This window comes from Sinocyclocheilus rhinocerous, unplaced genomic scaffold (genome assembly GCF_001515625.1).
Source record: "Sinocyclocheilus rhinocerous isolate Xijiao unplaced genomic scaffold, SAMN03320098_v1.1 scaffold62, whole genome shotgun sequence".
In the NCBI taxonomy this organism is placed as follows: Eukaryota; Metazoa; Chordata; class Actinopteri; order Cypriniformes; family Cyprinidae; genus Sinocyclocheilus; species Sinocyclocheilus rhinocerous.
In genome coordinates, this window is record NW_015656585.1 from 2,286,001 (window position 1) to 2,311,784 (window position 25,784).

Consider the following 25,784-nt stretch of genomic DNA (forward strand, 5'->3'; position numbering starts at 1 on the left):
ATAATGATATATATATATATATATATAAAGTGAATGGGGCCAATCCAATATACAGTATATATTCCATTTAAATCAATATGCTCTTTCTGTTGGTATATAGACAAATATGGAGAGCTGTTGTCATTCACCCTATTGTTTTACCAGAAAACCCATGGGCAAAGTATCAAGTTGTTAACAATATATATTGACACTGTATCATAGTGCAGTGATTCCCTGTGTTTCCTTTTTCTGAATATCATGATCTTTTTATAAGTCCCATTGGAGAGGCGGAATGAAAGTTTGATGGCGTTTTTGTGCAGTCGACTATTTCTCACTGCTGCTGTCCCTTGTCGGGGATCAGAAGACACGGCCTTCATTTTCTATTCCTCTTTAAAAACGAGATGGAGCCTAAACATCTTTGATCCGTGTGCTTCTCTGGATGAGTGGCAGGGCCTGACCCACTTGGCTCTTGGCTTTATGTAATGAGCCCTCTGATTAAAGAGCACCATGCAGGAACATTGTGCTGTATAAGGAGTTTTATGTCATCTCATCCCACACTCACTGTTTGCCTCTCTGTCTCTTTCCTACGCCCTCTGATGGGATCACATAGCAGTCATTAGGAAATATCTGTAGTTGTTGTATGGAGTATACATGCACAATTTGGTCAAAACAAATTTTGTGGTTGCATTTTGAATTGTTATATGACACATTTCACTCTAGATGTCAAGGCTAAAAACAGCAGCTCACATTGTACCTGGACTTCTCAAGTCTCTCTCTCTCTCACACACACACACACTTTGTCTTAAACATGATTTTTTTTAAGTGGAAATATGTACATTTTTTTTAAAGAATTCTCTTTTAAAACACACATGACTAGTCTTGTTTTATTTACAACTTTGAAAAACTGTTTGTTTTTTTTATAGTGAGGGAAGTGTGAATAGGATAAATGTTCTGGATAAATATGCACAATATAATTTTATAAGCACTTATCTTGTTAAATTATTTTGCATTAATTATTTTGTTAAAGCTATGTTATTTGAGATATAAGTCTGTTTAGGGTTTATTTATGGTGTTACATTTTCATTTCAACAAAGTTGTAAAATTGGATATAACTTAACACAGAAAAGACTGGCTATTTTTTCACACTAAAACCATGTTAACATGGCTGTACTTTTGAAACATTAAGTATTTTAACATTTACGGATTGGCCCCATTCACTTTCATTATAAGTCTCATATAATGATCTTATATATTTATTCTCGACCGATTCACACAACCCAGCCCACGTGAAAATTAATTAGTGTAGTTTTATTTTATATAAAATAACCTTCTTCGTAGTAGTAGTAGTAGTAATAATAGTAGTAGTAGTAGTAGTAGTAGTAGTAGTAGTAAGAAGTATTATTGTTGTTGTTGTTTTCATATGGTATACGGTTATATGATAGTAATATAATGTAATACGGAGTTCTTTTTCACATTATTATTGTAATTGTCCATGTTGCATAGCTCATTGGTCCAGTTTAAAACAATGTGTGTTTATTAGGCAGAAAATTGAAGTAACAATTCCCAAATTTCAAATCTGGTGAAATGCTATAAACACCTTATCCACACAATCATCACGTCCTGGTGTCATCATGTAACATTAGATTTGTGCGATAACTTGTAGTGGCCAAAAGTGAACCAAACCTCTTGAGGCATAAACTTGATGTTTACATGTAGGGAAATGCTGAAAACATTGTATCATGAGCCCCACATGCATGTATGTGAAGTAGAATGCTAACAGAACTACTCCTTCATGCTGCATTTTTATTAATCAAGTCACATGCTTTTGCATACTAGGCCATATTGTAGTTTCAGCTGTAGTTAGAGAGTAGATGTGCTTATATTGGGAAGGCAACAATTAAAGAGGTTGGTGCATCTGTCTTTAACACTGCTTGTTGAATGAACAAGCCTCTCTGTCTATGTTGAACTTAAGGCTTACTTTAAGTACATGAACACCAAAATGTCATCCACCTGGCTTTGATAGGCTCTGCTTATTTGAGTTCAGTTCATGTCAGAGCTTGATAGATTCTATGAAATCACACAGCAGGTTTCTTTGATCCCAATCAGCAGCTTTCTGTGTTTTTCGCTGTTATGAGGTCAGCACCCACCGGATCACAGTCAGTTAGCATTGACCATCCTCTTCCAACCAGTCAATACCTGCGATCTTTTATGTTGTTCAAGATTAATTTATCAGAGTTTTGAATCAGCTTACGCCTTTGTTGTTTATGCTTGGAATTTGGAGCAAAAAAGCTCTTCTGTAAGCCGTGAATGGCGTGTTCGCTCCCCTTTCAGAGCAGAAATCAATATGCTGTGCGTGTGTCCCTGTGGAAGAATGGAAGACACATTTTGTTTCTTTGTGTGTGTGGCATAGTGTACTGTCATAATGAGTCTATAGGGTAGACTCATTTTATCCAGGCTATTGTGATTGAAGCCTTAGCTGTCGGAGGTAAAAAGCTTTCGCCGTCCTTTAACATTCCCAGCCTTTTCTTTTACAACAATCCTGCTCTTGGCTGTACCTCAGACCGTTTATTTATGTAATTATACATTTTGTTTAAAATGGGAACTAGTTGCTGAGCTAGCCAAACCTTACATCTATTGACATCTATTTCTCATATTTTCACAAAATGTACAGCACTTAAATCTCACATAATTTCTAGTGCAATATTGCATTTTTTTATTCTGTCATATAACTTACACATTTTTACATCTAAAAATGATTTGCAACACTGTGAAAGGCTTAATTTGTAGCAAAACGTTATACTGTATGTAAGAACTGTAAAGCAAGACTTGTTTGGACTATTAAAAGCATAGACCTAAATCTCTAATTATAACATTAAGGGCGCTATTTGCAAAAATTATCCTGCACTTCTGGTTCTTAATAAAAAGTTTTGACAGCTTTGCATTTGTGCTATTCATTTTACTTGTGAAATTATAGTCTTAAAGTTGCATATATTCAGTCTAATAGCAGATATAGAGCTCCAGATTTTTTTCTTTTTAGTTCAAGCTGTGATTGTGATCTCATAAATTCACTTTCAACACATATTAGATCATCCGACCTGATTCATAATCGTGATTCATGATTTCTATGTAATAAACAGTGAGAAGTCCTATCCTCACATTCCATCTAGGTTTTATTCATCATGACTTAAAGTGTGGGATGAGCTGGTGCAAACTGACAAGAGTTCAGCTGGGTTCAATGAAAAATGGAACGAAGTTCTGCAACCTCAACCGTTTTATAATCACATTATCATCCCAGACTTTACCATGAGGCCTTCTGGGTATTACCACATGTTAGAGGCCAACATTTGCCGCCCTACTGTTAACCAATTGGCAGCATCTTTTTCTGTATTTTATTTATTTTTGAGATTCTGGATGAGGAGGGTAAGTGCTATACTAGAATGTGATTTAGCTTCATAGTAAATCTTTTCTTTCTCTCACTTTGATTCTGTTTTCGTATCGTGATGAGCAAGTTTCGTTTCTAGTGCTCATTAAACATTTGTATCTTTAAGCACTTTCAAGCATGTCGGGCAATAGTAGACGAGTTCATTTTAGAATGAACTGTAAACAAATAGCACAATCCTTTTTCGTTCTTTTTTTGTTGTTATTTTTACCTCCATCATCACATCTTTCTTTTTATAGAAATGGAATATGAATAACTGATACATAAAAACATTGAGTAGATGAGTTGAAAAGTCAATTAGTGACCACACTTTTGTTTAAACCTGTCTTTCCTGGTACAACCCAAGCTTCTTAACAACGTAGTTTACATCCTGTTGACCACCATACGTTGTCACGAAGTCAGACAGAGGGCAGCGACAGATTAGGAGCTGGGGACATGGATCTCATTGAGCCATATGGTGCATCCTATAGCTAAAGCAGAGGATTAAACCTGGACCCTTAACCCTGCAGATGGACTGCAATCACGTAGCTCCATTAGTTTTGAGTTCTAGCATTTTGTTTATGATGTATAAATGCTGTATTTCAACAGAAATTCAGGTACCTGATCCTAGATTTATTTAGCTTTGAAATGCAAAGAGACAACCCTGTGCCCCTTCAGTGAACTTGTGGTGGGTTAATCAGGATCAGACCCAATGATAAAATTGTTTCCTATGTTTTTCCTTAGGATTTGCTGCTAGTTACTCGCAGAGCTGCAAGACACTATAGATAGCATTAGCGTTCAAGCTATGGCTTGAGGAAAAGGATTAAGAGTTTCTCTTTACAGCACTGAACCTGTTACACGTGAAAACAAACACTCCCATGGAAAGAAAAGGGTGAGTGAAATGGAGGAAAAAAACTACATTGGACAGCAAATTACATACTCAATACAATTTGCTGCTTTGACGTGGTGTTGCTTGGTTATTGTCTCACGGTGCACATCAGTAAATATGAATTTCCTGCAATGCATACAAACTAGTATTGCTTAGTAGCAATTTAAAGGGGCCGTTTACCCAAAAATTTAAATTCTGGTATCATTTGCTCACCTTTATGTCATCCCATGTATGACTGTTTTCTTCTGTGGGATGCAAAAGTAGATATTTTGAATAATGTACTTGTCGCCCTTTTCCGTGCAGTTTGAACTAAAGTTTTCAAGCTTCAAAAAGTACGTTGTAGCACCATAGTTGTCCATATGACTTGCCACTGTATCTCAAGTCTTCTGAAGTCTTACAATAACTGTATGTAAAAAATCAAACTGAAATTTAAGTCGTTGTTTACTGAAAACCTTGCCCTCCAAAGTACTCCTAAAGTCAGCATGAAATGAAGTTTGACACTTTTCCTAAATGCATGTTATTGATCTTATTGTGAACGATTCATCCATGCATACGTTTCATTAAACATTTCTTAAACTCATAATTTTTTATTAAAATTGTAAGTGTATACAGTAGCAGGAGGACTTCTCCAATAATTTTCTCAGCTTAAACCCCCACCCCTTTTTAACAACCAACTGCAAGCTGCAAATATGTTTCACTTGGATAATATGGAAGAAAAGATGTGTTGCTCCTTCTGTTTCATGATGACTTTAACCCAAGAACTATAGCAGTTCAATCAGTCAGTGAGTCGATTTGAGTGAACAAATCATTCAGACCTGTTTTCTTGAAGAAAAAAAAAAAGATTCATTCTTTTGCTTTTACATCTTTTAGATTAGCGACAAAATGGCTTTTGCTTAAGACAAAATTATTCTTTTTTTAATTCTTTTTATCTTCTATGAAAAAAGTACACAGTTTTCATGTAATATAAATATTTAGATTCATGTTTATGCTTTCTAGTAGTTGCATCAGAGTGTCAAGTGTTTTGTTTTGTTCCTTTTTTTTTACCAATCCTTTAAAAAAATGAATACAGTATTATGTCGAAGTGAACATCTTGCCCAGCTGTCTTCGTGCTCTCCCAGCACAAAGTTAACATTGACAAATCCGTTGATCCGCAGTGGGTTTGTTAGCACTCAGATGCACAGAAGACAGTGTGGGAGAACTCCTTATTATCAGCAGCAGTCTGCTCCTATCAGTCCATCAGTGCAAATAAATGGCTCACTGACGAGCCCCTGCCACGCCACGCAACACAACTGTCAACATCTACTCACTCCTTTCTGACAGGGGCCCCATCTGAGGATATTAGACTTATTATTTCCATTTTTTTCCCCTTTCACATCCTGCTGCAACAGCTCTCCCCCTTTTCCTTCAGAAGAGATGTGCTATGAGTGCATGTGTTTCATGCTACCAATTTATTACATTTGGAGACTAATGGGGCGCTTTGCTTTGACAGCTTTTGATAAGAGAGGGTGAGAAGTCTGTTTCTGCCGAGGGTTATGGGAACTGCAGGAGTCATGATAATTACTATCAAAGCAGCAGTAATGCACATAATAAAATACTCCGTTTGAGAACACAAATCAATTAATTAGGACCCGATGTGTCATCCTGTGTTATGTTATGGTGTTATTTCTCTTTTATGCTGCTCTTTCCTTGTTTTATTTTTTGTAAAGATAACGTTTAGTGCATCTAGTTAAATTTCAGCACGTTTTGATGTGTGTGCAATTGTGACATGCACCAGCCCCACCTCCCCCACCGTTGGTGTGATCTTTTTATAAAATTTGAATTTAATGAAATGCACATTTAATATGATTGTTATAGAAAACAGTGGGCGAGGAAAAATGTGCAAGAATGCAATGAGAATATATTAAGAACGTACATAATTGCACATGATGATTAGAGAAGAAACATCCTTGAACGTCCTTGAGCTCCATAATCAGCCTCAAAATTAAAATATTTATTTGTTTCCCTTTTTGCTGGAAAAATAGGATATTATTTATATAATTATGTAAACAACGCTGAGCGTTCCCCCCGCCCCCCTTTTCTTCAGCGAGCTGTAGAGCGCAGCAGTGACCTTGGCTCGTCTCCCACTCTTCGGCTTGACAGATAAAAACTTTATTAAGCGTCAGCGGGACGAGACGCAAACAGCCCATGACACCCATGTGCATTGAGTATTAGGGAAATATTGCAATTAGCGGCTGATTTCCTACAGCGAAAGTGTCGAGAAGAAGGGTAATAAGCAAGGTTTGTTTGTGGCCTGGAAAGCCGTAATTATAAACTGCTTTGAGTGCGCTGCGCTCATTGTGCCTTGGCGTAATGAGATAGGCTGCACTGATCCCTCCATGATGCTATTAGCCGTAATCCCAAGTCTTCTCTTCCTCCCACACCCTACAGCCCTGTAGGGCCTGCTGCCACCCCAGGTGCCTCCTCTCAGACGCCGCCCTTTGGTGCACCCTCCAACAAGCGCCGACATGGCTTGATTGTGAAGAGGCTTCAGCTGAAACATGTGAAATGCAGATGATGTCTGTTTTTTTTAGCGCTCGCTCTTTTGTGATAAAAGGCTCCACGAGAAGGTCGAGCTAGACTCTGGCCCGGTTAGCTTCAAAGAATTCGTTCCTGAATACTTGAAACATCTTTTTAATATATTTCACGGCTTTATATCTGCAGGCGGATGAGGCTCGCGGTAACACACCTGTCAGTGTGTGATGTGTTAAAGCCTCTCTGTCCTGTGAGGAGTTGGCAGGAATGTGCTCTCCCTAGCTGTCTAATCGCAATGACCCCCAAATGGCCCACCTTATCACCTCTCCCTCTGAGAGGCAAACAGAGAGCGAGTGGAAAACATGGCCTTCGCTGCATGTGTTTGAGTGGGTTTAGGACTTATCTAATCAGCAGGGGGTTTGCTGTCCATCCCCTCATGCACAAGCACTCACCATCCTGCTTCGGCTCCAATGCCGTATGTGTGTGTGTCCTGGAAAATCTAAGAGTGGGCTTTGTGAGTTTTTAGTAGCTGAATATATTTCTGCATTGATAGCATTCCAAACCTGTATGACTTACTTTCTTCAGAGGAACACAAAAGAAGATATTTCAAAAAATATCTGTGTTTTTATCCATATGATCTTAAAAATAAAAGTTCCAAAAGGGAGTTTTCACAGCAATGCCATAAAAAAACATTTTGGGTTCCCCAATGCACCTTGCAGTCAACAGTTCTTAAAATAATAAATAATTTTTATTTTCTTAGTGTGAATAACATTTTAATAATCTAAAGAACTGTAAAGAAGGTCCATGGATGTTAAAGGTTCTTCATGGAACCATAGATGCCAGAAAAGAACCCCACTGACTTTCATTGGACAACAAAAACTTGAAACATTCTTCAAAATATCTTCTTACACGAATTATCCCTTGAGTAATAATAATTAGAGAGCCCTTTTATTTCATTTGAGTATGGAATCTCTAATCTGGAAAACCCAAATTCCAAATCCATGGTTGTGTATAATCTGTGTTTGCTTGTCTTGTGCTGCTCTCCTAAACGCAGTGGACACAAGCCCTGCCTGATGATGCCCATACCACACATCACAAAGGGAAACACAACGGCTTTATCAAGTACAGTTTAAGAATACCTCGCCTCTCTGGAAGAGTTAGTCTGGCGCCAGCCTCTACTTAAAACGGCCAGGAAACATCGTAATGAATTGTGCAGGGCTGCTATCATTGGTTAATTAGTATAGCTTACATTGCAGACGAGGGAGTCAAGTCTAGGTCAGAAAAAGACTTCAAGGGTCTTAACGGGTTAAGGTTGAAGGCCAAGCTCTCCCTTTTGCCTTTTAATCAGATGCCATACCTAGGGAGATTTTGCAGAGATGAAGAGATCCGCAATGACCTTTGGCCACAAGGTGTCGTTTCTGGTCACATGTCTATTGGGCTCCTGCTGCTGGCTAGGAACCGACAGCAGCCTCGGGGCAGGGTGGGTCCTTCCAGGGGTGTGTTTTAGCCAGAGTTGGGCTGTCCCTCACCCCTTACACCCCAGCAGCTCTGGGACACGAATGGAATGCTACAGCTCTGAGGCTCTGTTTGGTAAGACTGCCCTCCGAACAGTGCCATGTTCATTCAAACTCAGTCATTACGATATTTTCACTCAAAGAAGTGCATGAGTTGATGAGCACTGAAAGTTATCCATGAGTTAGCAGTAGTTAGCTTTCACAGTGACTCCAGCAGTACCCACATGGGGTGAAACAAAGGCCAGCTTTAAACAGAATTCACATTAATATGTGACTTCCATATAATCTTTGATGATTTTAATTTTATATATATTTGTATTCATTTATTTATGTATTTATTTATTTTTCATGGAGTAGACACAGTTACAAACTCCATTCCAAAATTATTTTTCCCCCTTTAAATGGAATTTTCATTTCCATTATATTTCCATAGATATATGATATTATAATTTATAATAATGATATATAATATCATAGATATATAATATTATAATTTATTTCATATTTATCTCTAAATGTATGTACAAATATTTTTGTCTCAATGAGAATTAATTTAGTCCATACATAGTGTCACTAGCAGTGCCTTGCTGAGAAACCCAAGTTCTCGTATATTTTGGGAAAGTGATTTTGTTGCTCATATTGTTGTTTAGGAGTCCTAATGCTAGGAATATGTTAACAAGTAACTTCAGCCAAAAATCCTAGATACTACTTCCTAGATTTTTTTTTTTTTTAATAATATAATCATTTATTTAATCATATAATTTGAATGTCTTTGATTTTACTCTCTTGATTCATCTAGATTGACATCTAGATATTTTACCCACATTTGTTTGTTGGCAATTGCTGATTTTAAACTCTGTATGATTTTTAACAAGTTAACAGAGGTTACTTTTTCAAACAGAATTTAATTTATTTGTTGACTAATACAATTGAAGAAACAACCTGTCCCCTGCCCTATAATGTAGGGCTTCTTCACACTTTTCTTGTCTTTCAAGATTTTTATTTGTCACATACATGGTTATATAGAGAATATATGACCAGCAGTGAAATGTAAGTAAAGTACAAAAGTAAATAAAAGCACAATCTAAGTGGAGCGACCTGGACGGCATCCGAACTCAGCGGCGCCATCTTGGACCAGCTTTAAGAAGCTTTGCTTTTGTTTTAATGAAGAAAAAAAAGGGGGAAAAAATCAGTATAATATTTTTTCACTATAACCCAATACATTTTAATACTTGTAAGACTTTATTTTTATAAGTAGTGTTCCTCAAAACAGGGTGTGGTTACACAAGTATTTTTTTCTCCAAACAAATGTTTAGAGGTCAGTGACACAACACCCTGAAGTTAAACAACATCAGATAATGATCTGCTTTGCTGGTGTTACAAAGCTGTCAGTTGCTTACATAAAATTGAGTCCTATTGCATGGGTTAGGGCCTCCCACTAGATCTCTTACATTTAATCCCAAATTAAACTCTGATCTCCTCATCCGTGTGGTATTTTTGTGCAGCATAACAGTGTTTCTTTGACCTCATTCACCTCGTCCATTTTTATACATGCCCGCGTTGTCTTTTTTTCTGGAAAATGATATTACAGAGTTTAGGTCATCATCTTCTTTTATGCCTTGCTACTGTAATCCTATTTTCTGTGTCATCTGGTAGTGTCAGCAGATGGTGGTCTGGGGAGGCAGTTTGACACCCAACTCACAGCTGTCTGGCCGGCCTGACAGGCCTCCTTTGTCTCTCAGTCATCACTCCAGAATGGTGCCTCTCCGCCTCATTGTGTCTCTATTTAACCCCCTCTCTTTTGGAGTGTTTCTACTAAAATGTGTGTAATATATGCCGTAACATAACTGCCAAAGTTCTCCAATCACAAATAGGAGTCTCTTTTCTTCCCCCCCCTCACGGTCTGTATGTTTTTTGTTGTCTTTTTTTTGCGTCATGGATTGCCATCTCTCCCTCTTTCTCTCTGTGGCTCACCCTCATTTTCTCCCAGTGTGTTAATGAAAATGTTAGAGTGCGATAGAGAGAAAGAGAGGGGGCTCAGTACGGCCCCCTGCAGAATCCCGCTCTCTGGCTTGCTTCCATGCCCATGGTCGCTTGACTTTACTTAGTTCCAGCTCAGTGCCTGCGGCAGGCTGAACAAGCTCAGCTTTAGATTGACCCCATGGCCCAGGGCCACTCCTACCTCATTCCTATGATTATCTTTGATATTCTTTTTCTCTCCCCTTTTCTTTTGATCTCCTCTTTTTGTTGGCTTTCCCTCCCCCTCTTGAAATATCTTTATAACACTTCATTACAGAATTAATTTGTCAAGTGAACACTATAGAGACAGCAGGAAAAAGAGACTTGAGAACGAGACAGATAACTGTGCATTCTCAGCAGATTTGTAAGAAAAACCTTCATATAGAAGAAAGGGGGGTTCAAAATCACTATTGTATTTAAATGGTGTCACCTATTTTCTCACCTTCAAATTGTATTTTAGATTTGTACAAGAAACTGGTAAGAAATTTTCTCATGTTCTCATATTTGTTGGATCACTATTCTCACACATCATCTGTCTAAAAATCTCTTTTATCATTATTCCTAATTTCAGCTATATTAGTTTAATTGCATTACATTAAGGTTGGAGGAATTTTTATTGAGTGCCTCACAAATACTTTTTTTGTTGTTGTTGGGTTTATTATTATTATTATTTCTTTTTGTCGTTGTTGTTGTTGTACAAAATGACATTTTTCTCTCATTCAAATTTTTATTTAAATGTCTCATTCTTTATTGATTCTGAATTGATCTGAATTCATATACACATATCTATATGCTGTGGAGGTCAGTGCAAAAGGTCATCTATCTTAAGGCATTTCGGGAACTGAAGAGCTTTGCTCAAATGAACCACTATAGGGCCTGTAATTGATATCAGTTGACTTGCAAATCAGCACTAGGAAACTTTTGACCTGTGCATTTATGGCCACTAATCTTAAGCTTCAGTTGCAAAACAAGATTGAAATAGTATATAAGGATCATACTTTTTCACAGTGTATGTCTTTGTAAAGATTCACTGTTATTGTACTGTATTATTAGGGACCTTACAGTGTTCTGATTTGATTAATCTATACTATATGCTATCTTAATGGAATCATTTATTATGTTTTCTAACATCCAATTTGTGTGTATGTATGTATGTATATAAAAAATTGAGTCTTTGGCAGCTTAATAAATACCCATACCCTCGCAAATATCCCCAGCATTTATGGATGGGCAAATAGATACTGATAGTGGTTTATTTAGAATGAACAATTAATGCATATAATAAGTTAGCAAATTAAATAAATTGCAATAAAATGTGACATAATGGTGTTTTGTGAAATTTACTTGAATTAGTTTGTTAAAGTTAAGCTTTTAATGGATGGTAGAAATATGGTTTAAAAAAATAGTTAGGCCTAAAGTAAATAAATTAAACAATTAAAGACACACATTTGTCAGTCATACATAAATGAAATGGGTAAGAAACACTTAAGATTTCTGTACTCAGAAACTCCTGTCTGTGGCACAAGCAATATTGATTTAGTTAAAATGTATGAGTTTGAAACTAATTGCGTTTATTGATGATAAATATATAATTTAAAACAGGTTCAGTTTATTAGCACTATTACAGAAATCTTACATGTTTCATTTATGCATGACTCACAAATATGCATCACATTAAGTTTTTAGTTTGTTAAAACTGCAATCCAAAAGTAGTTTAAATGCATAATTTAGCCCAGAATATTTTGTGTCTTCTGTGATTGTTGTTAATACATGATAAACAAAAACAGAAGTCTGTTAATGTGGGATTTAGGCGTATTAAATGTTTAATTTATCAAAAGATTATTGCTATCTAGAATAAACTAAAATGGCTGTAATTACTCATTTTATCAAATCACTTAATAGATGTATTGGTATTGATATTGGCTTTAATTGTACATGGTATCAGACCCACAATGTTTATGATGCCATGCACATGCAAAAGAAGTGCTCCTTTCATGAAGTGATTGATTCACTGTGTTGGGTTTGTTTGTTGGCTCATGCAGTGAGCTTTCCTTAGGTCTGTCTGTCTGTCTGTCTGTCTGTCTGTCTGTGTGTGTGTGTGTGTGTGTGTGTGTGTGTGTGTGTGTGTTTATTTGCACAGCCATTTAAAGAAGTCTAAGGTCAGGCCTCTGCACTGATAATGTGAATTGTTTTGTTAGATAGTAAAAGGTCAGATAATAATTTTTTTTTTTTTCAACCACTTCCCGTCTGGAATTGATCAGTTTCATCTCCTGGTGGGGACGACCACTGCCGTTAGCTAGTTTATCTTAACTTGCTGCACATCTTAGCCTGTAGTTTTGTTGATAAAAACAAAATTTTCTTGGGCTACATATGTACATTGTGGTGTGGATCTGCTGATGTATTAGTTTGTGACTGTATATGGACATGTCCTCTACTGTTAGTAATTTTCACTATGTGAACTTTTTTTTTTTTTTTGCCAACAATGTCAAACAGTGGGGATACATGCTGATTTATTTTCTTATTTTTATTATTATTATTATTATTATTATTAATGTATTTTATTTTAATCATTTTTATTTTTAAATAAACAATCTGAACCAAGTTTTATCCTTTTTAAATGGAAATTGCATTTTAAACATCCTTGGAACAAAATAGTATTATTTTATTTTATTCACAGTTTGGCATAGCTTGAAAAAATAAAGCTTTATTGGAAATTACTCCAAAATGTAAAAAAAAAAAATATATATATATATATATATATGACATCTTGACATGTCACATATTTGATCGCAAGCTCTTCAATGATGATTAGTCTTTTGGTAATAAATTACACTAACCTTTGATGAAACTTTATTAAAAAATAATTGCTAGTTTTGATAAGTGATGCCCGTCTAAAATTTGGTATAAATAATTTTCACAAAATAAATATTGAAAGCAATTATTTCACTGTTTAATTACCACATTTAGAAAAATGTAATAATATTCTTTGTAAAGACTTTAAATAAAAAGTAGAAAAAGTGTGGATCAATTTTTTTGTTTGTTTTTTTTTTGTTTTTTGTTTTTTATTATCACTTGGGTCATAAGAACCCTTACGTTTTTGTATTTGTATGTACAGAACAAATCTGACATTCTTGTGTTGCTCTTGTTTCTTGTGTATATATGTGTAAGTAGACCCTAATGTATGGTCTGTTATTGTGTGTGTGTGTGTGTGTGTGTGAGTGAAATAATGTAGGATAAGAGGTGATGAGGTCTCACTCACCGCAGTCTCAGTTTAAGAGAGGCCTGAGTTACTCTTCATCATTAAACCATTAGTGCAGCAGCGGGACGAGCTCCACACAGGTGGCTCTGCCTCACACTGCTGTTTGTTTATCCACATAATCAAAGTCAGACAGAAAAACACACAAATATAGAGAGAACCTTGCTAGTGTTGTGTCTGCTGCCGTGTTACACAGAAGATCACACAAAAAAAATAAAAAATCTAAAAAGACAGAGGCACCTGCACTGACATGATTTTATATACATATGCATTAATTCACTTACACTCAAGAAAAAACATGTATGGAATAGATGAATACATGTCATTTAAAGTAATATATAATTTAATAATTTCATTTTAATTTAATAAAATAATAATTGGCAGGTTTTCAAGTAGAAAGTAATACAGTGTATTTACAGGTATGTAAAGTTTATAGGTTGCCATCTGTTACTCAAGGCGATTGATGTGATTTGCCTGCATAGGACACAATTGTCATTTGTAAATGCTTTTGGTTGTTTTAATTGCTTCAGGCATCACTGAGATGTCTGCTTTAGTTTTCCTGCATACCAGCTGTTTGATACTATGAATGTAAAATGCACGTAGAATTTCATACATCAATTCTTCTGTGGTATGTTCGTCATTCTGTACCTTCCCAAAATGGCTGTAGGAAGGCAAGCTACTTCCTTTAACGATCTATAATTGTAATTTATGTTTTTTAAACAACAAAAATACCAAGAACCCCATATTTAATAGCAAACAAATATAAAAACCAATTGGCCTGGTCAATAAACCTAGCATTCGGCTTTGTAGATTTTCAAGGGTTAATGAATGGCACTTGTATTGATCTTTATGGGAAATGTTTGTATGATACAGGAATCATTTAAGGGGTGTTGGTGGGGAACAGCAGCGGTTGCCGTTAGCCTAGCCTCTCCAAGGGGCATTGAAGAATCAAAATTGCATATTGACAAAAGGGCTCGGGTGAGTGAACCCCGGCAGCTTGAAATAAACTTATGCAGCGTAGTCATTACTCCTGGCTACCGTGGTCTCCCTCAACCTTGAGCCAGTCGATAAGCTATTATAACCATGCAAATTGTGGCCAAATCAGAGACCTGACATATTGGAATTATGGTCTCCCTCAGCCACCACCTTATACATCATTATCAGAGCACTGGCAACAATATGCAATATGCTTACTGTTGTTTGCTCTGTACTTTTTCATTAGGGCTCAAAGGACTGTAGTAAAATGAAAATAAATGTCTTTGTGGAGCGGAAGGCAGCCATAGTTCTTTTGCTCGCAGAGGGCAAGACCGGGTGCCAAGTCTTTCCGGTCAGGGCAGATACCTCAGTGGTTGGAATGATGTAACATGGTGTAAAAACTGTGTAAACACCCCAGTGTCCTTGTCCTTGGGAATGTCAATAGGTACGCATTAGCGTACAGAGAGAGTCGTGGGTCAGGTTGGGCAAAGCGCCACCGATTTGACAGCGTAACCCGCTGCGTGTGAGGGTCGATAGCCTCTGGTCTTCTTACATTATCAGAGCCTGGGGTCATTATAAATGCCGTCCGTTGGTCTAGAGGAGATGTTTGACTAACACCGCTGTTTTGCGTTCTCCATGGATTGTTTTCAAGAAAATGCTAAACTCTTTATTTCGTATTGCCTCATTTCCTCAATCATACCTGCTTGCCGTACATTTAAGCGCATTAATCAAAGTTTTAGGGATGACTGATCATTTGTTTAGTATGACTTCCTGTCACAGTTGCCAAGTGCTTGAATGGCTGCTTTGATTTACGAAACCTTCCAGTGTATTAAGTGGATTTAGAGGTGACAGCGCATTGATTTGTTTCCACTGTCAGCTTGCTCTTTTGCGGCACCCAGGGTTCAACCTGCAGCCACGTGGGCTTCGCTTCGCCAGGCTCCCGGCATTCTGAATTACCCGAATTTGTTCTACCAAGGTTTTCCGATAGCTCGCAGATGGGCAGCGATTAATCAGAGAGGTAACTGTGAAGTAGTTTGCAATTAGACGGCAAAGCTCTGAAGCATGTTAATTGAATCAGAAAATTAGAGCGACTGCGCAGTAATTGGCCAGTTCCCATGCAGCAGGTGCCAGCCCACTCGACTGTGGAACAAGGTATTTAAGTCACATTAGCCAGAGTAAAAATATTCCTTGATATGGAACAGTTAGATTTTCTGCTCGTTTTCACCAGCTATGTCACCGTTGGCGAACCAAGCCGCCTCGCGGCGCAATTACGACAAGCACCGCCGCACAGGAAATCGACTTTCCACAATCCGCCTCCTCTCCTGGAAGAGGTGAGAGAGAGAAAAAACAGCATGACAGGAAGTCGCAACTCATTAGCAGTGGCTGCAGCAGCGCGAGGGAGCTTGGATTCACCAGTGTGCCCCCTTTTTTTTGAGCTGAGATGGAGGCTAGTCGATGCCATCTGTGTGTTTAGGTTTTCCTTACATACAAAGAACTGGCAGCAGAATTGTTTTTTTCCCCATCGGTTAACATTTAAAAAGCTTTTAACAGGTGTCAACTGCAAGAAATGACTAGCTTTTATCATGTATGTTTGAGAAATGCCTGTCCTCTCAGTATGAACTCTATACCGCCTAAGCCTTATCTATCAGATCTACATAACAACGCTTCTTGCTTTCTGTGGTTTAGATACCAATGCATCATTTATTACCGATACGTCCTGTGAAACTTGAATGGCTCATAGGTGTTGCTTATCTTCCCGTACCTGCAGAGGAAGAGTTCAGTCTTTTTCACCACCACCATCACCAGCTCCCCCTCAACCTGGCGGCATTGGCAAACATGAAAAACTGAGGGGAATTAAAAATTAATCACTTTGCAACAAGTCTTGGTTTGTGCACTTCCAAGAGGTGCCTTTGTTATAGTGAAACGACAGAGCGAGCGAGGAAGAGAAAGAGGAGGAAAATCCCCTGGCGGAAGCTGAGCAGAACTTGAAACTCTGCTGGGTGCCAGTCCTGTTTGTGGGAAGAGCCCTGAGTTTGACTTCTGATTCTCTCTTTCTGTCTCGCTCGCCAGTTTCCCAGCCTCCTCAGCATGCAGGGCTTGCTCTCTCCCCCCTCTTTGATATCTTCATCTGCTCTGCCAAAGCAACGGGCTGGCTGGCATGCGAACTCATGACGAATGTGGGTTATTCTCCCTGTCTCTCACCCCATATGACTTATTTAGAACAAAACAATTGCCTCACTACATAGAAAGGTTATTACTGATTTAATGGCACATAGGTAAATTTTATGTGAGGGAATTCAGCTATGCATGGGGTATTTTTCAGATCTTACAGAGCATATTGTGCAGTTTAATATTTAAAGCTGGTGTATGTAATTTTGTGTATTGCAAAAATAGTGACTTTTTTGTCTGCCATTGTTGGAAAAGCATGTACACTCACGTCACTGGCTGAGCTTGCGTGATGGCAAGTTAAGCATTAATTATTGATTTTACCATTTGATATCAATTAATACATTCAACAGGAATATTCTTGAATGTGTACTACTGTTAATCAATGATACAAATACTGCAACACTTGAAGGCAAGGACTATCATGAGATCATTCAATAAGTAATGAGCTGAGAGCTTTATCTCGTGCGGTCTTGTTGTACTATCAATGTGATCAAGGAACGAAAAAAGCTGTGAAGGTCATGCCTGCTCTTTCGCCCTGAAAACCAGGACTGACCCACAGTGCATCCAAGAAGAACGTTACCCCAGTGGTTACTAAACAAGCCAAACTAGACCCTTACATTTAGTACAGATGATAAATAGTGGAAGATAGCTATGTCAAGTTTTATAGTTTGTTCTCCATATTGCACAGAAAGTCCATATTTTATCTAGCTTTCATTGTTACAACAATTAGAGCTTCGTGCTAAGTCAGCTTAGTCAATGTTAATGGCTGTAAATGAGTTGGCTCCAGAGCAGGAGCATTAGCACGTTTCAAATTAAATTCTCTGTCTCACCAGCCTTGTAGCTGGAGATGCTAATATAGTAGAACATTGTGCACTAACTTCATCCACTCAACAATGCACTGGTGCCACCAAGCTGTGTTCAGGCTAATAACGGATTGTTTAAGATAAAGTAAGGTTTTAGTGACCTGGTATTGAGCTGTCTCCGGTTAAGGGGCAATTTAGGCCACGGACCATCTGATAGAGAGACCCCTTGCACTGGAATTGGAGTATATGTTACTTGCATCACTAATGCAATTAGTCATCATGGTTGACTTGTTACATCAGGTACTGTATTCATGGCACAGGAGATATCCTGTCCTTAAGTCACACTGTAGGGACAGCAGAGATGTGGGGTAAAGTGTCTGAGCGCAGGTCAAGTTAAGCAGGATGGATGCTTTGCTCTGCATCGATAACACGTAAACCAATTAGCTTTGCTGCACTCACATTTGTGGTGAAATGACTCAGTGGAAAGTGATGCCATTGTTGGGGTCAGTGTAAAAATTTACAGGTTTTTGTCTGTATGTGAGAGTGCTTATGCCTGTCTTTTCTGCATTAAGTGTTTGGGCTGCATGCTTAATCAAAATAAAATAAAAAATATTAGTATTGTCATTTTACAATTTTACTGCAAAATAAAGTAATTATTGTTACAATATTTTTTAAGTACCTCTTTACAATAGTAATATTTTTTTTTTATTTTGTTTAAAAATTTTAGTAACAACAATTATTATTATTATTATTCCATACCTGGATCTTTAAAGCTTACAAAAAAATCTGTAGAATAATGCAAATGTACTGGTAGTTTTCCATAAAGCACATTTCCTATAGTTCTAAAAAAAATAATAATAATAATACAATGCATAATTCAAAATATGGGTAAAGCACCTGTGAAAAATCAATATGGAAAATTACATTATGCCCTATTTTTACAGGCTTCAATTAGAGTGTATGTTTGTAATTTTTCATCAAAATTCACTCATAATATACTCTTCTTCTGCACCCACATTATTTTTCAGTTGATTTTATCAATCCCTCCTAATTTCCCTTTTCACTCTAGTATGTTATGGCCCACTTTTATAGTTATATCCATTTTTAATAAATAAAATAAAGTTGTGTCCTTCTTTCCATCATATGACGACTTCAAAATGGGTTCCAACAGCATTTCATGTAGGCTTGAACCTTTTCTCATTGAATATCCTCTTTCACCAAGGAAATACATCAGATTACAAAAATGAAAATGGATTTGGTTTACAACATGGTTTCATGTTGACATTATCATAAAGCATTTTGATTCTTTGTGACACTTCACACTACAGATGACCACACAGATCACAAGTGCCTTTTAGCTGTCAGTGTGCTGCTGTAAACTGTAAACACATTAAACCAATTCCCGCTGCACAGAGCGGGTGCAAGCTGCTTAGTTTTGTGGCTAAATCTCGGCTGCAACCACACTCATTTCCAAAAAGCCTCCAGCGGTCCGAGCGATTGGCCAGCAGGTGCATCCATGCATCCCAGCTTTTGCCTAATTCCATCTGGACCTAGAAAACAGGCGACTCCTGCCCTCATCTCCAGGACAGTAGTCCAGGGTCACGGGCGGTGCCAAAGGTGCGTGTGAGTGACGTGGCACACTGGCTGACCCTGGCTTTTGGCAGGGCAGCAGATTTAATGGGATTAGCTGGCTAATGCAGACTGTGTTTCTGTTCCTTGCGCCTGAGCCTTTTTTAGCCCCAACCCTCGGGGTTGTGCCAACGTTCACAGGTCGAGGGCAGGACAATAGATCAGCCAGATAGGACAGGATGGGCTACGTTACGGCGTGAGGTTGCCAGGGATGCTCTGGGTGGCGTTGAGCGCTCAGGTATGGGTGCGACGGGCTGCCAAGTTCTCAGCCTATCGTGACCTGAAGAATATTGAGTCATCTGAATGCAGGAGTTTCTAATTACCGTAAATAAGTGGAGCCTAATTGTAACCTTACACACTCTTTACATTGATAGTCATCCATTAGGAGTGTAATCAATGTATGGCTGGTCTCCTCCCTTCACAGCGCTCAGGAACAGTTCCATGTTCCCATGTGTTGCTCAGATTGGCTTTGGTAATTGCTCAGGCAAGCATGTGGTGCAAATCTGCTCTCCGTACAGAATGGTGCAAAGCCACCGTAGACTTCAGTTGAACTCTGTCTCAACTATCTCTTTTCCTTTCCTCAAAGCCCCGACGTGGCCTCCTAACCTTTCGTCAGGTCCTAGTCCTTTGTCTGGTGCACCACATTATAATGTACACCGCTTCTGAGCCGTTTGTTGTGGATGCCACTGTCCAGGTCCGTGACAACTAGCTTGGGTTTGAATGCACAGGTGTGCTCCGGCTGATCCCAGGTCAGCGCTCGGTGGGCGCTTTTGACAGCCCCTCCGCATGCACTAGTGCACAGGTGCATGCAGCAAACACCTGTGCGCCTGTGGCCCGGGGACACAGACGGGCTAGAGTTCCACTAGTGTAACTGAAATCAGAGAGCAAGCTTGTGGGGATGCGAAGGGCCTCCCTTCTGTTACCTCTTTCTCCCAGCAGGCATGTTGTGACCGCCACACACACAGATAGCACTCTTCCTCCATGTAAATATGCACTGGCTCGCTCAGACATACATGATCACATAGCCCGACCACGATTATGTTACCTGGCCGTGTCATTGCACTCTTTTGTGTACACATCGATCCGCTGTTTCTCCCAGACATCAAATCCTGTTTGTTCTCGCGTCCCCGTCTCTTATGCTTTCTCTCTCTGGGAATGCATGCGAAGAGATTTGTCAGCATGAGAACATGACAGACGACGTGGCCCCGTCGGCCAGCCAAAAACAATATTTAAACATTTAAATTAGGTTTATCGTAAGCCCGCTCGCTTTCACCGAGCTGCCGTGAAGACGTACAGATGGAAAGTACATATTAAGTGGATTTGTGTTCCCCACGCTAATCGCTGTCTCGCTGTCGTCGTCCTCTGTCTCTTTTCACTTACAACAACAGCGGCGTTCCAGCTGCGGGAAGCTGTACTTAGCAAATATGCTCGTCTGAGTTTGAAAGGTCATGAGCATTTTAAACGTTGTTCACTTTCACTGAAAGTTGGCTCACGAATTTAACTCCGCATCTCTCCGCCAACACAAAGAGATGACACGTTTATCATCTCTCTCTCTTAGTTATTCATGGATCTGTCTCTGTTCCTGCTCGACAGAGAACATGATGGAGATCTCAGAAGTGTAAAGCGGCTTTGTCAGGTTTATTTGCTTCTGCTGCAATCAAGGTGTCAGGTTTCCGGACTTCATACATGAGTAATTTTCAGTCAGGATGAGATTTCAATGCTGAATATTTTTCATCGTGGCAGTGTGAGTGGGCGTTTGTTTGAATGGTTAATTTGGTGTATTAGGGGCATCTTTCAGCTCTTTGCATAGTGTGACAGTTATGATATCGCCCATCACTGCTGCCGTTTCTGTAGGGTTTAAGGGGTGATCTCACTTGACTCTGTGTTCCTTTCGCTCTCCTTAATAGTAGGGCTGTCAGTTTAACATCTTCATTTAGTACATTTGTAGTAATTGTATTATTTTATTACAAAACTTCAAAATGAAAAATTTCAAATATTGACCACTTGGTTGAAAATAAAAATACATTACAGAACTTTTATTTTGGCAGTTTTGCATGAAAACAATGTGTGCAAATTTCAATACGAGGCATATTGTTTTTAGTTTCAACTTGAGTAGAATTTTAACATAACTAATGTATTTCTTTTTATTTAAAACAAATGCTCTGAAGCATTATGTTATTTTTCCTATTTGTTGCAAGGGTTGAAATAATTGTGGCTGCTTGAAGTCTCCTTTTAGTTCCCTCACTTTAGAAGAGCATACACACAACCACACAAAGCACTCTCTCTTGTTAAACCATCATCTTACCCCAAATCTCACTTTAGAAGAGCATACACACACACACACACAACCACACAAAGCACTCTCTCTTGTTAAACCATCATCTTACCCCAAATCTAAGAACACTCTCTCTCCTCCATCAGTACCATCAGCACCTCCATTAAGGAGACAGGAGAAATCGATATCTCACCATCAGGCTCAAATGTTAACAAACTTTTTATTTACCATTTACCTTCGGCACACAATCCATTTATCTGTCTCTCTCCAGTTTATGATGGAGAGCATCAAATACACTCTGTAGATCAACAAGGTGATTAAATAGGTTCATTCAAACACACCTGTCCTTATTCACCACGGAGCTGAGTGATGTCCCAAACGCTCACCAAATTGCTGTTTACTCTAACAACCGATAGTGGAAAAAGCCATTAACTGAAGATCCCTTTTCCAGCCATTACACTACAACTGCCTTCTGTAAGGGCTATTCACTGAGTTCATTTATCATTTAATATAAAAGGCAATAATCGAAGCTTATTGAATACCTTAACAGGTTCTGGGCTTAAAAAAAATCATAGGCGGCTTTTTATCTCTTGGCTTAGTTACAGTTTGATTCACCTTAACGATGTGAAACCTTCAGAAATGTATGACAAATAAGTACAGATAAAGCAGTGTTTGAACTTGCAGGCATTAATTATACACTGTAAACAGAACGGTGGGAGACTTTTTACTTGTTTAAATTATGACAGAGGGTTAGCGTCTCTCCTCTGTCTCCATTCATCTCTCTCTGCATTAATGTTCCACTTCTCTTCATTAACTTTTAAAGCTTGTTTTTCTTTCTATCAAATTTATCACATGATACTGCATTAACATACCCAGAGGACCTTGTTTTCACTAAAGTATTTCTTTGAACAGAAACAGGAACAATTTGAAGGTTAAGCACTCAATGTCTTGTTTATCATTTTCGCCATGAAGAGAATATGAAGCAACTACATAATATTTAAGAAGAAAACAGGGGAAAGGAAAATACCTCAATACTAGGTTGTTGTGGGTGGATGCCAGGGTGTTGCTATGTAGTTTTATCACATTACTCTGTGGTTGTTTACTGGCCCAAGTCAAACGATTCCCTGCTAATATGTCAATAATGTTATGGTCTCTAATGGTGAAGAGAATTTTGAAGAATGTATTGTTTTTAGTGGTAAATATAATTCCTCTTAATGATTCTGGTTCCTTAACAATTAATTGATTGGAAATAAGAAATACATAATATTATTGCTAAATACATTTTTACTGGTGACAATCCAAAATGTGGCTGTAATTACGTATTTTATAAACATGCTAACAAAAAAAATTGTTAACGAATTGAACTCGTTAAATATATTTATTTTTATAAAATACCAAAAGTCAAAATGTGTATCTTTATTAAAATACAGAAAAAACTGTGCTTTTTGTGAAATGTTATTGCAATCTTAAATAACTGTTTTTTGTTTTTTTTACTGTGATGGCAAAGCAGAAATTTCAGCAGTCATTACTCCAGCCTTCAGTGTCACATGATCTTTCATAAATTATTATAATATACTGATTTGGTGCTTAAGAAACATTTCTTATTATTATTATCAATGTTTAAAACAGTTGTGCTACTTAATATTTTTGTGGAAATGGTGATACATTTTTTTACAGGATTCTTTGATGAATAGAAAGTTAAGTAACACTTTACTTAAAGCCTTTATGTATAATGCATTATAAAGAGTTATTAAAGGGTATAATGCATTATAAGTATTCATAATGTGTATTGTATTATTACCAAATGTAAATTGCATAGTGTAACAATGAAATGATGAGTGTTATAATGAATTAACTGGTTACATTTATTATTGAGATTGTACAATGCATTATAAGGGGCATTACAAGGCATAATTAATGCATTAAAATTACTTTTATAATGCATTATACATAAAGGCTTTAGGTGAAGTGTTAGCAAACGTTTAAAAAAACAGCATTTATTTGAAATATATTTTTGTAATAATTGTAAGTGTATTTAGTGTTACTTTTGATCAATTTAATGCATACTTGCTAAATAAAAGTACATTTATTTCACACACACACAAAAAAAAAATAGCTGTCATGCTCAAAAAAAGGTAAGGAACAACAGCAGGAAATACTATATCATCAGAGGAGGAATACATCTCTGAAAACTATTAACGGAATCAAATAAATCATATGGTTCAGGTATTTTTTTATTTTATTTTTTTAAAGTAGAGCCCATGTTGTGGGATGAGTTACACACAGACGCTTTATACTATAGGGGTCAGTGTTCAAATCGTATGAGCAGCATTATTTGTATTTTTTGTAAAGGAATGTGCTCTCTCAGTCTCTCACTCTCTGACACTTACAGTCACACATCTTCTCAGACAATGTTATCGGTGACTCACATTCCATATATGTCAGAACAGATATGGCAGGGCCGCCAGTGGCAGGAGTTTCCATCATCTGATCAATGTAACATACTGCGGGGTTAAAGTTTACTCTTCTTAAAGGACTCTTACCCTTCTGACAAGTGAGAATGTATTGATTATTTTATTCTATTTGCCGTTCCTCGCGCTTACTCTCACCTCTGCTGTCAATAGAGAGCCATTGAGAGAGTCAGAGCGGCTCCTGACCCCTGCTGTACTCGCACACCCACACCAAACACACAATCCTCAAACACTCATCCTGACTCGCTCCTGCATCCTTAACACACTTTTGATTAATAGTGTGTCGCTACAGGGTCATGGTGCATCTGAACATCTCTGTACATCTTATTTGACATGGGCTAGGTGTTGAGCGTTAGCCGCTCTGTCAGATAAGGGTCTATAGATTTGGTCAAGGTGGGTTTTTTTTCCTATTTGCCCCCAGCAGGGACAGATCCAGCCTCATTTGGCGGTCAGTACGACCATGGAATCGCTGAATACATCTGAAGGTCCTTGCGCTGTTTATTCACCTGCCCATCCAAGGGTTCAGCTGAATGTTTTGTTGACGTCTGTATGAGTGTGGAAAGAGCACAGAGAGCCACAGGAAGTGGCTGCAGCCCTCTACACTCGTCTGCAGAGAGATAGAGAGATAATTATTCGGTCTCTGACTCACATGGCATGAAAAATGCATAATGCCGGGGTTTGAGACAGCTTATCAGGGAGTTAACTCTTCCCACGCTTTGTGTATGCTAAAGCGGAGATGCTTTTAGATGCCTGCCATTGTTTGTGTTTGTTTGTTTGTGGAGTTTTGTTTGGGTGGGTTGTTTGCGCTAAACTTCTGGCCCCTCTCATGCTGTTTGAGTAAGTTTCGATCACAACATTAGATTGGAAGCAAAACACTTAAACTGTTTTTTAACATTTACTGCTTTTTGCAGCTTTTCTCTAATGAATCATCGCCTGGGTGTAAATGTGCTTTTTTTTTTTTCTTTCTACATGTTTTGTCCGTAGTGCACTCACTTGATGCTTTTGTAGTATCAGTTTGCCAATAAAGTGATTATAGGAAGAAACGTGTGTGTGTGTGTGTGTGTGTGTGTGTGTGTGTGTCTATTATGCTCCCAAAGGTTTTATTTCTTTATCAAACATTTAAAAACAGTAATCTTGTGAAATGTTACTTAAAATCACTTTTTTCTGTTTTAATATATTTTAAAATATAATTTGCAAAGCTGAATTTTCAGCAGCCATTACTTTAGTCTTCAGTGTCACATGAGTCTTCAGAAATCATTCTAATATCCTGATTAAACATTTCTTAACATTTCTTTTTGTTATTAGTTTTGCTGCTTAATATTTCTATGGAAAAATGTATTCACCAAAAGTGCCATTACATTTATTTAAGACAAAACATTTATAATGTTACAAAATATTTCTATTTCAGATGAATGCTTTTGGTTGAACACACAACTTTCAACTTTACATAACGACTGTAACAACATGTTCTAGTTGTTTCCTCTTATGCATTAAACCACAAAATCCTCTTTGAAAACAAGAGCACATTGACTCCAGAATGGAATTTGACTTTGTTGTAATTGTCTTGTATTTAGAAATGATTCAGGATGGTCAACTAGGGATTTTTTTATTAGTTTTTTTGGAGAGATGCATATATCGGTATCATATCGGTAATTATGGGAGACTTTAATCGATCTATATCAGTTTATATTGTATATTTTTATTTGTGCAGTTGAAGTTAATCTTTAGAAATATTAACCATTTAACAACACAGATAAATGTAATATTTAACAAATCTCAAAAAGAATATACATTTTTCATACTATACATTATCATTATATGATGCCTAAATAAACCTGTTTAAACATTATATATATATATATATATATATATATAT

The 25,784-nt window shown here is 37.6% G+C and overlaps 1 protein-coding gene across 3 annotated transcripts in view; it reads left to right on the forward strand.

Annotated features, from left to right (window-relative positions):
• The window catches only part of arb2a (ARB2 cotranscriptional regulator A), a 180,605-nt gene that overhangs the window by 142,766 nt on the left and 12,055 nt on the right, over positions 1-25,784 (forward strand). The window contains exon 11 of one of the 3 annotated variants that reach the window (XM_016527980.1): positions 9,968-10,569. The exons of the other annotated variants lie outside the window; for them this stretch is intronic. Within the exon in view, the coding sequence (XP_016383466.1) occupies positions 9,968-10,032 (65 nt within the window). The 3' untranslated portion in view covers positions 10,033-10,569. Of the gene's footprint in view, positions 1-9,967; positions 10,570-25,784 lie in introns of those variants that run through there. 3 annotated transcript variants of the gene reach the window in all.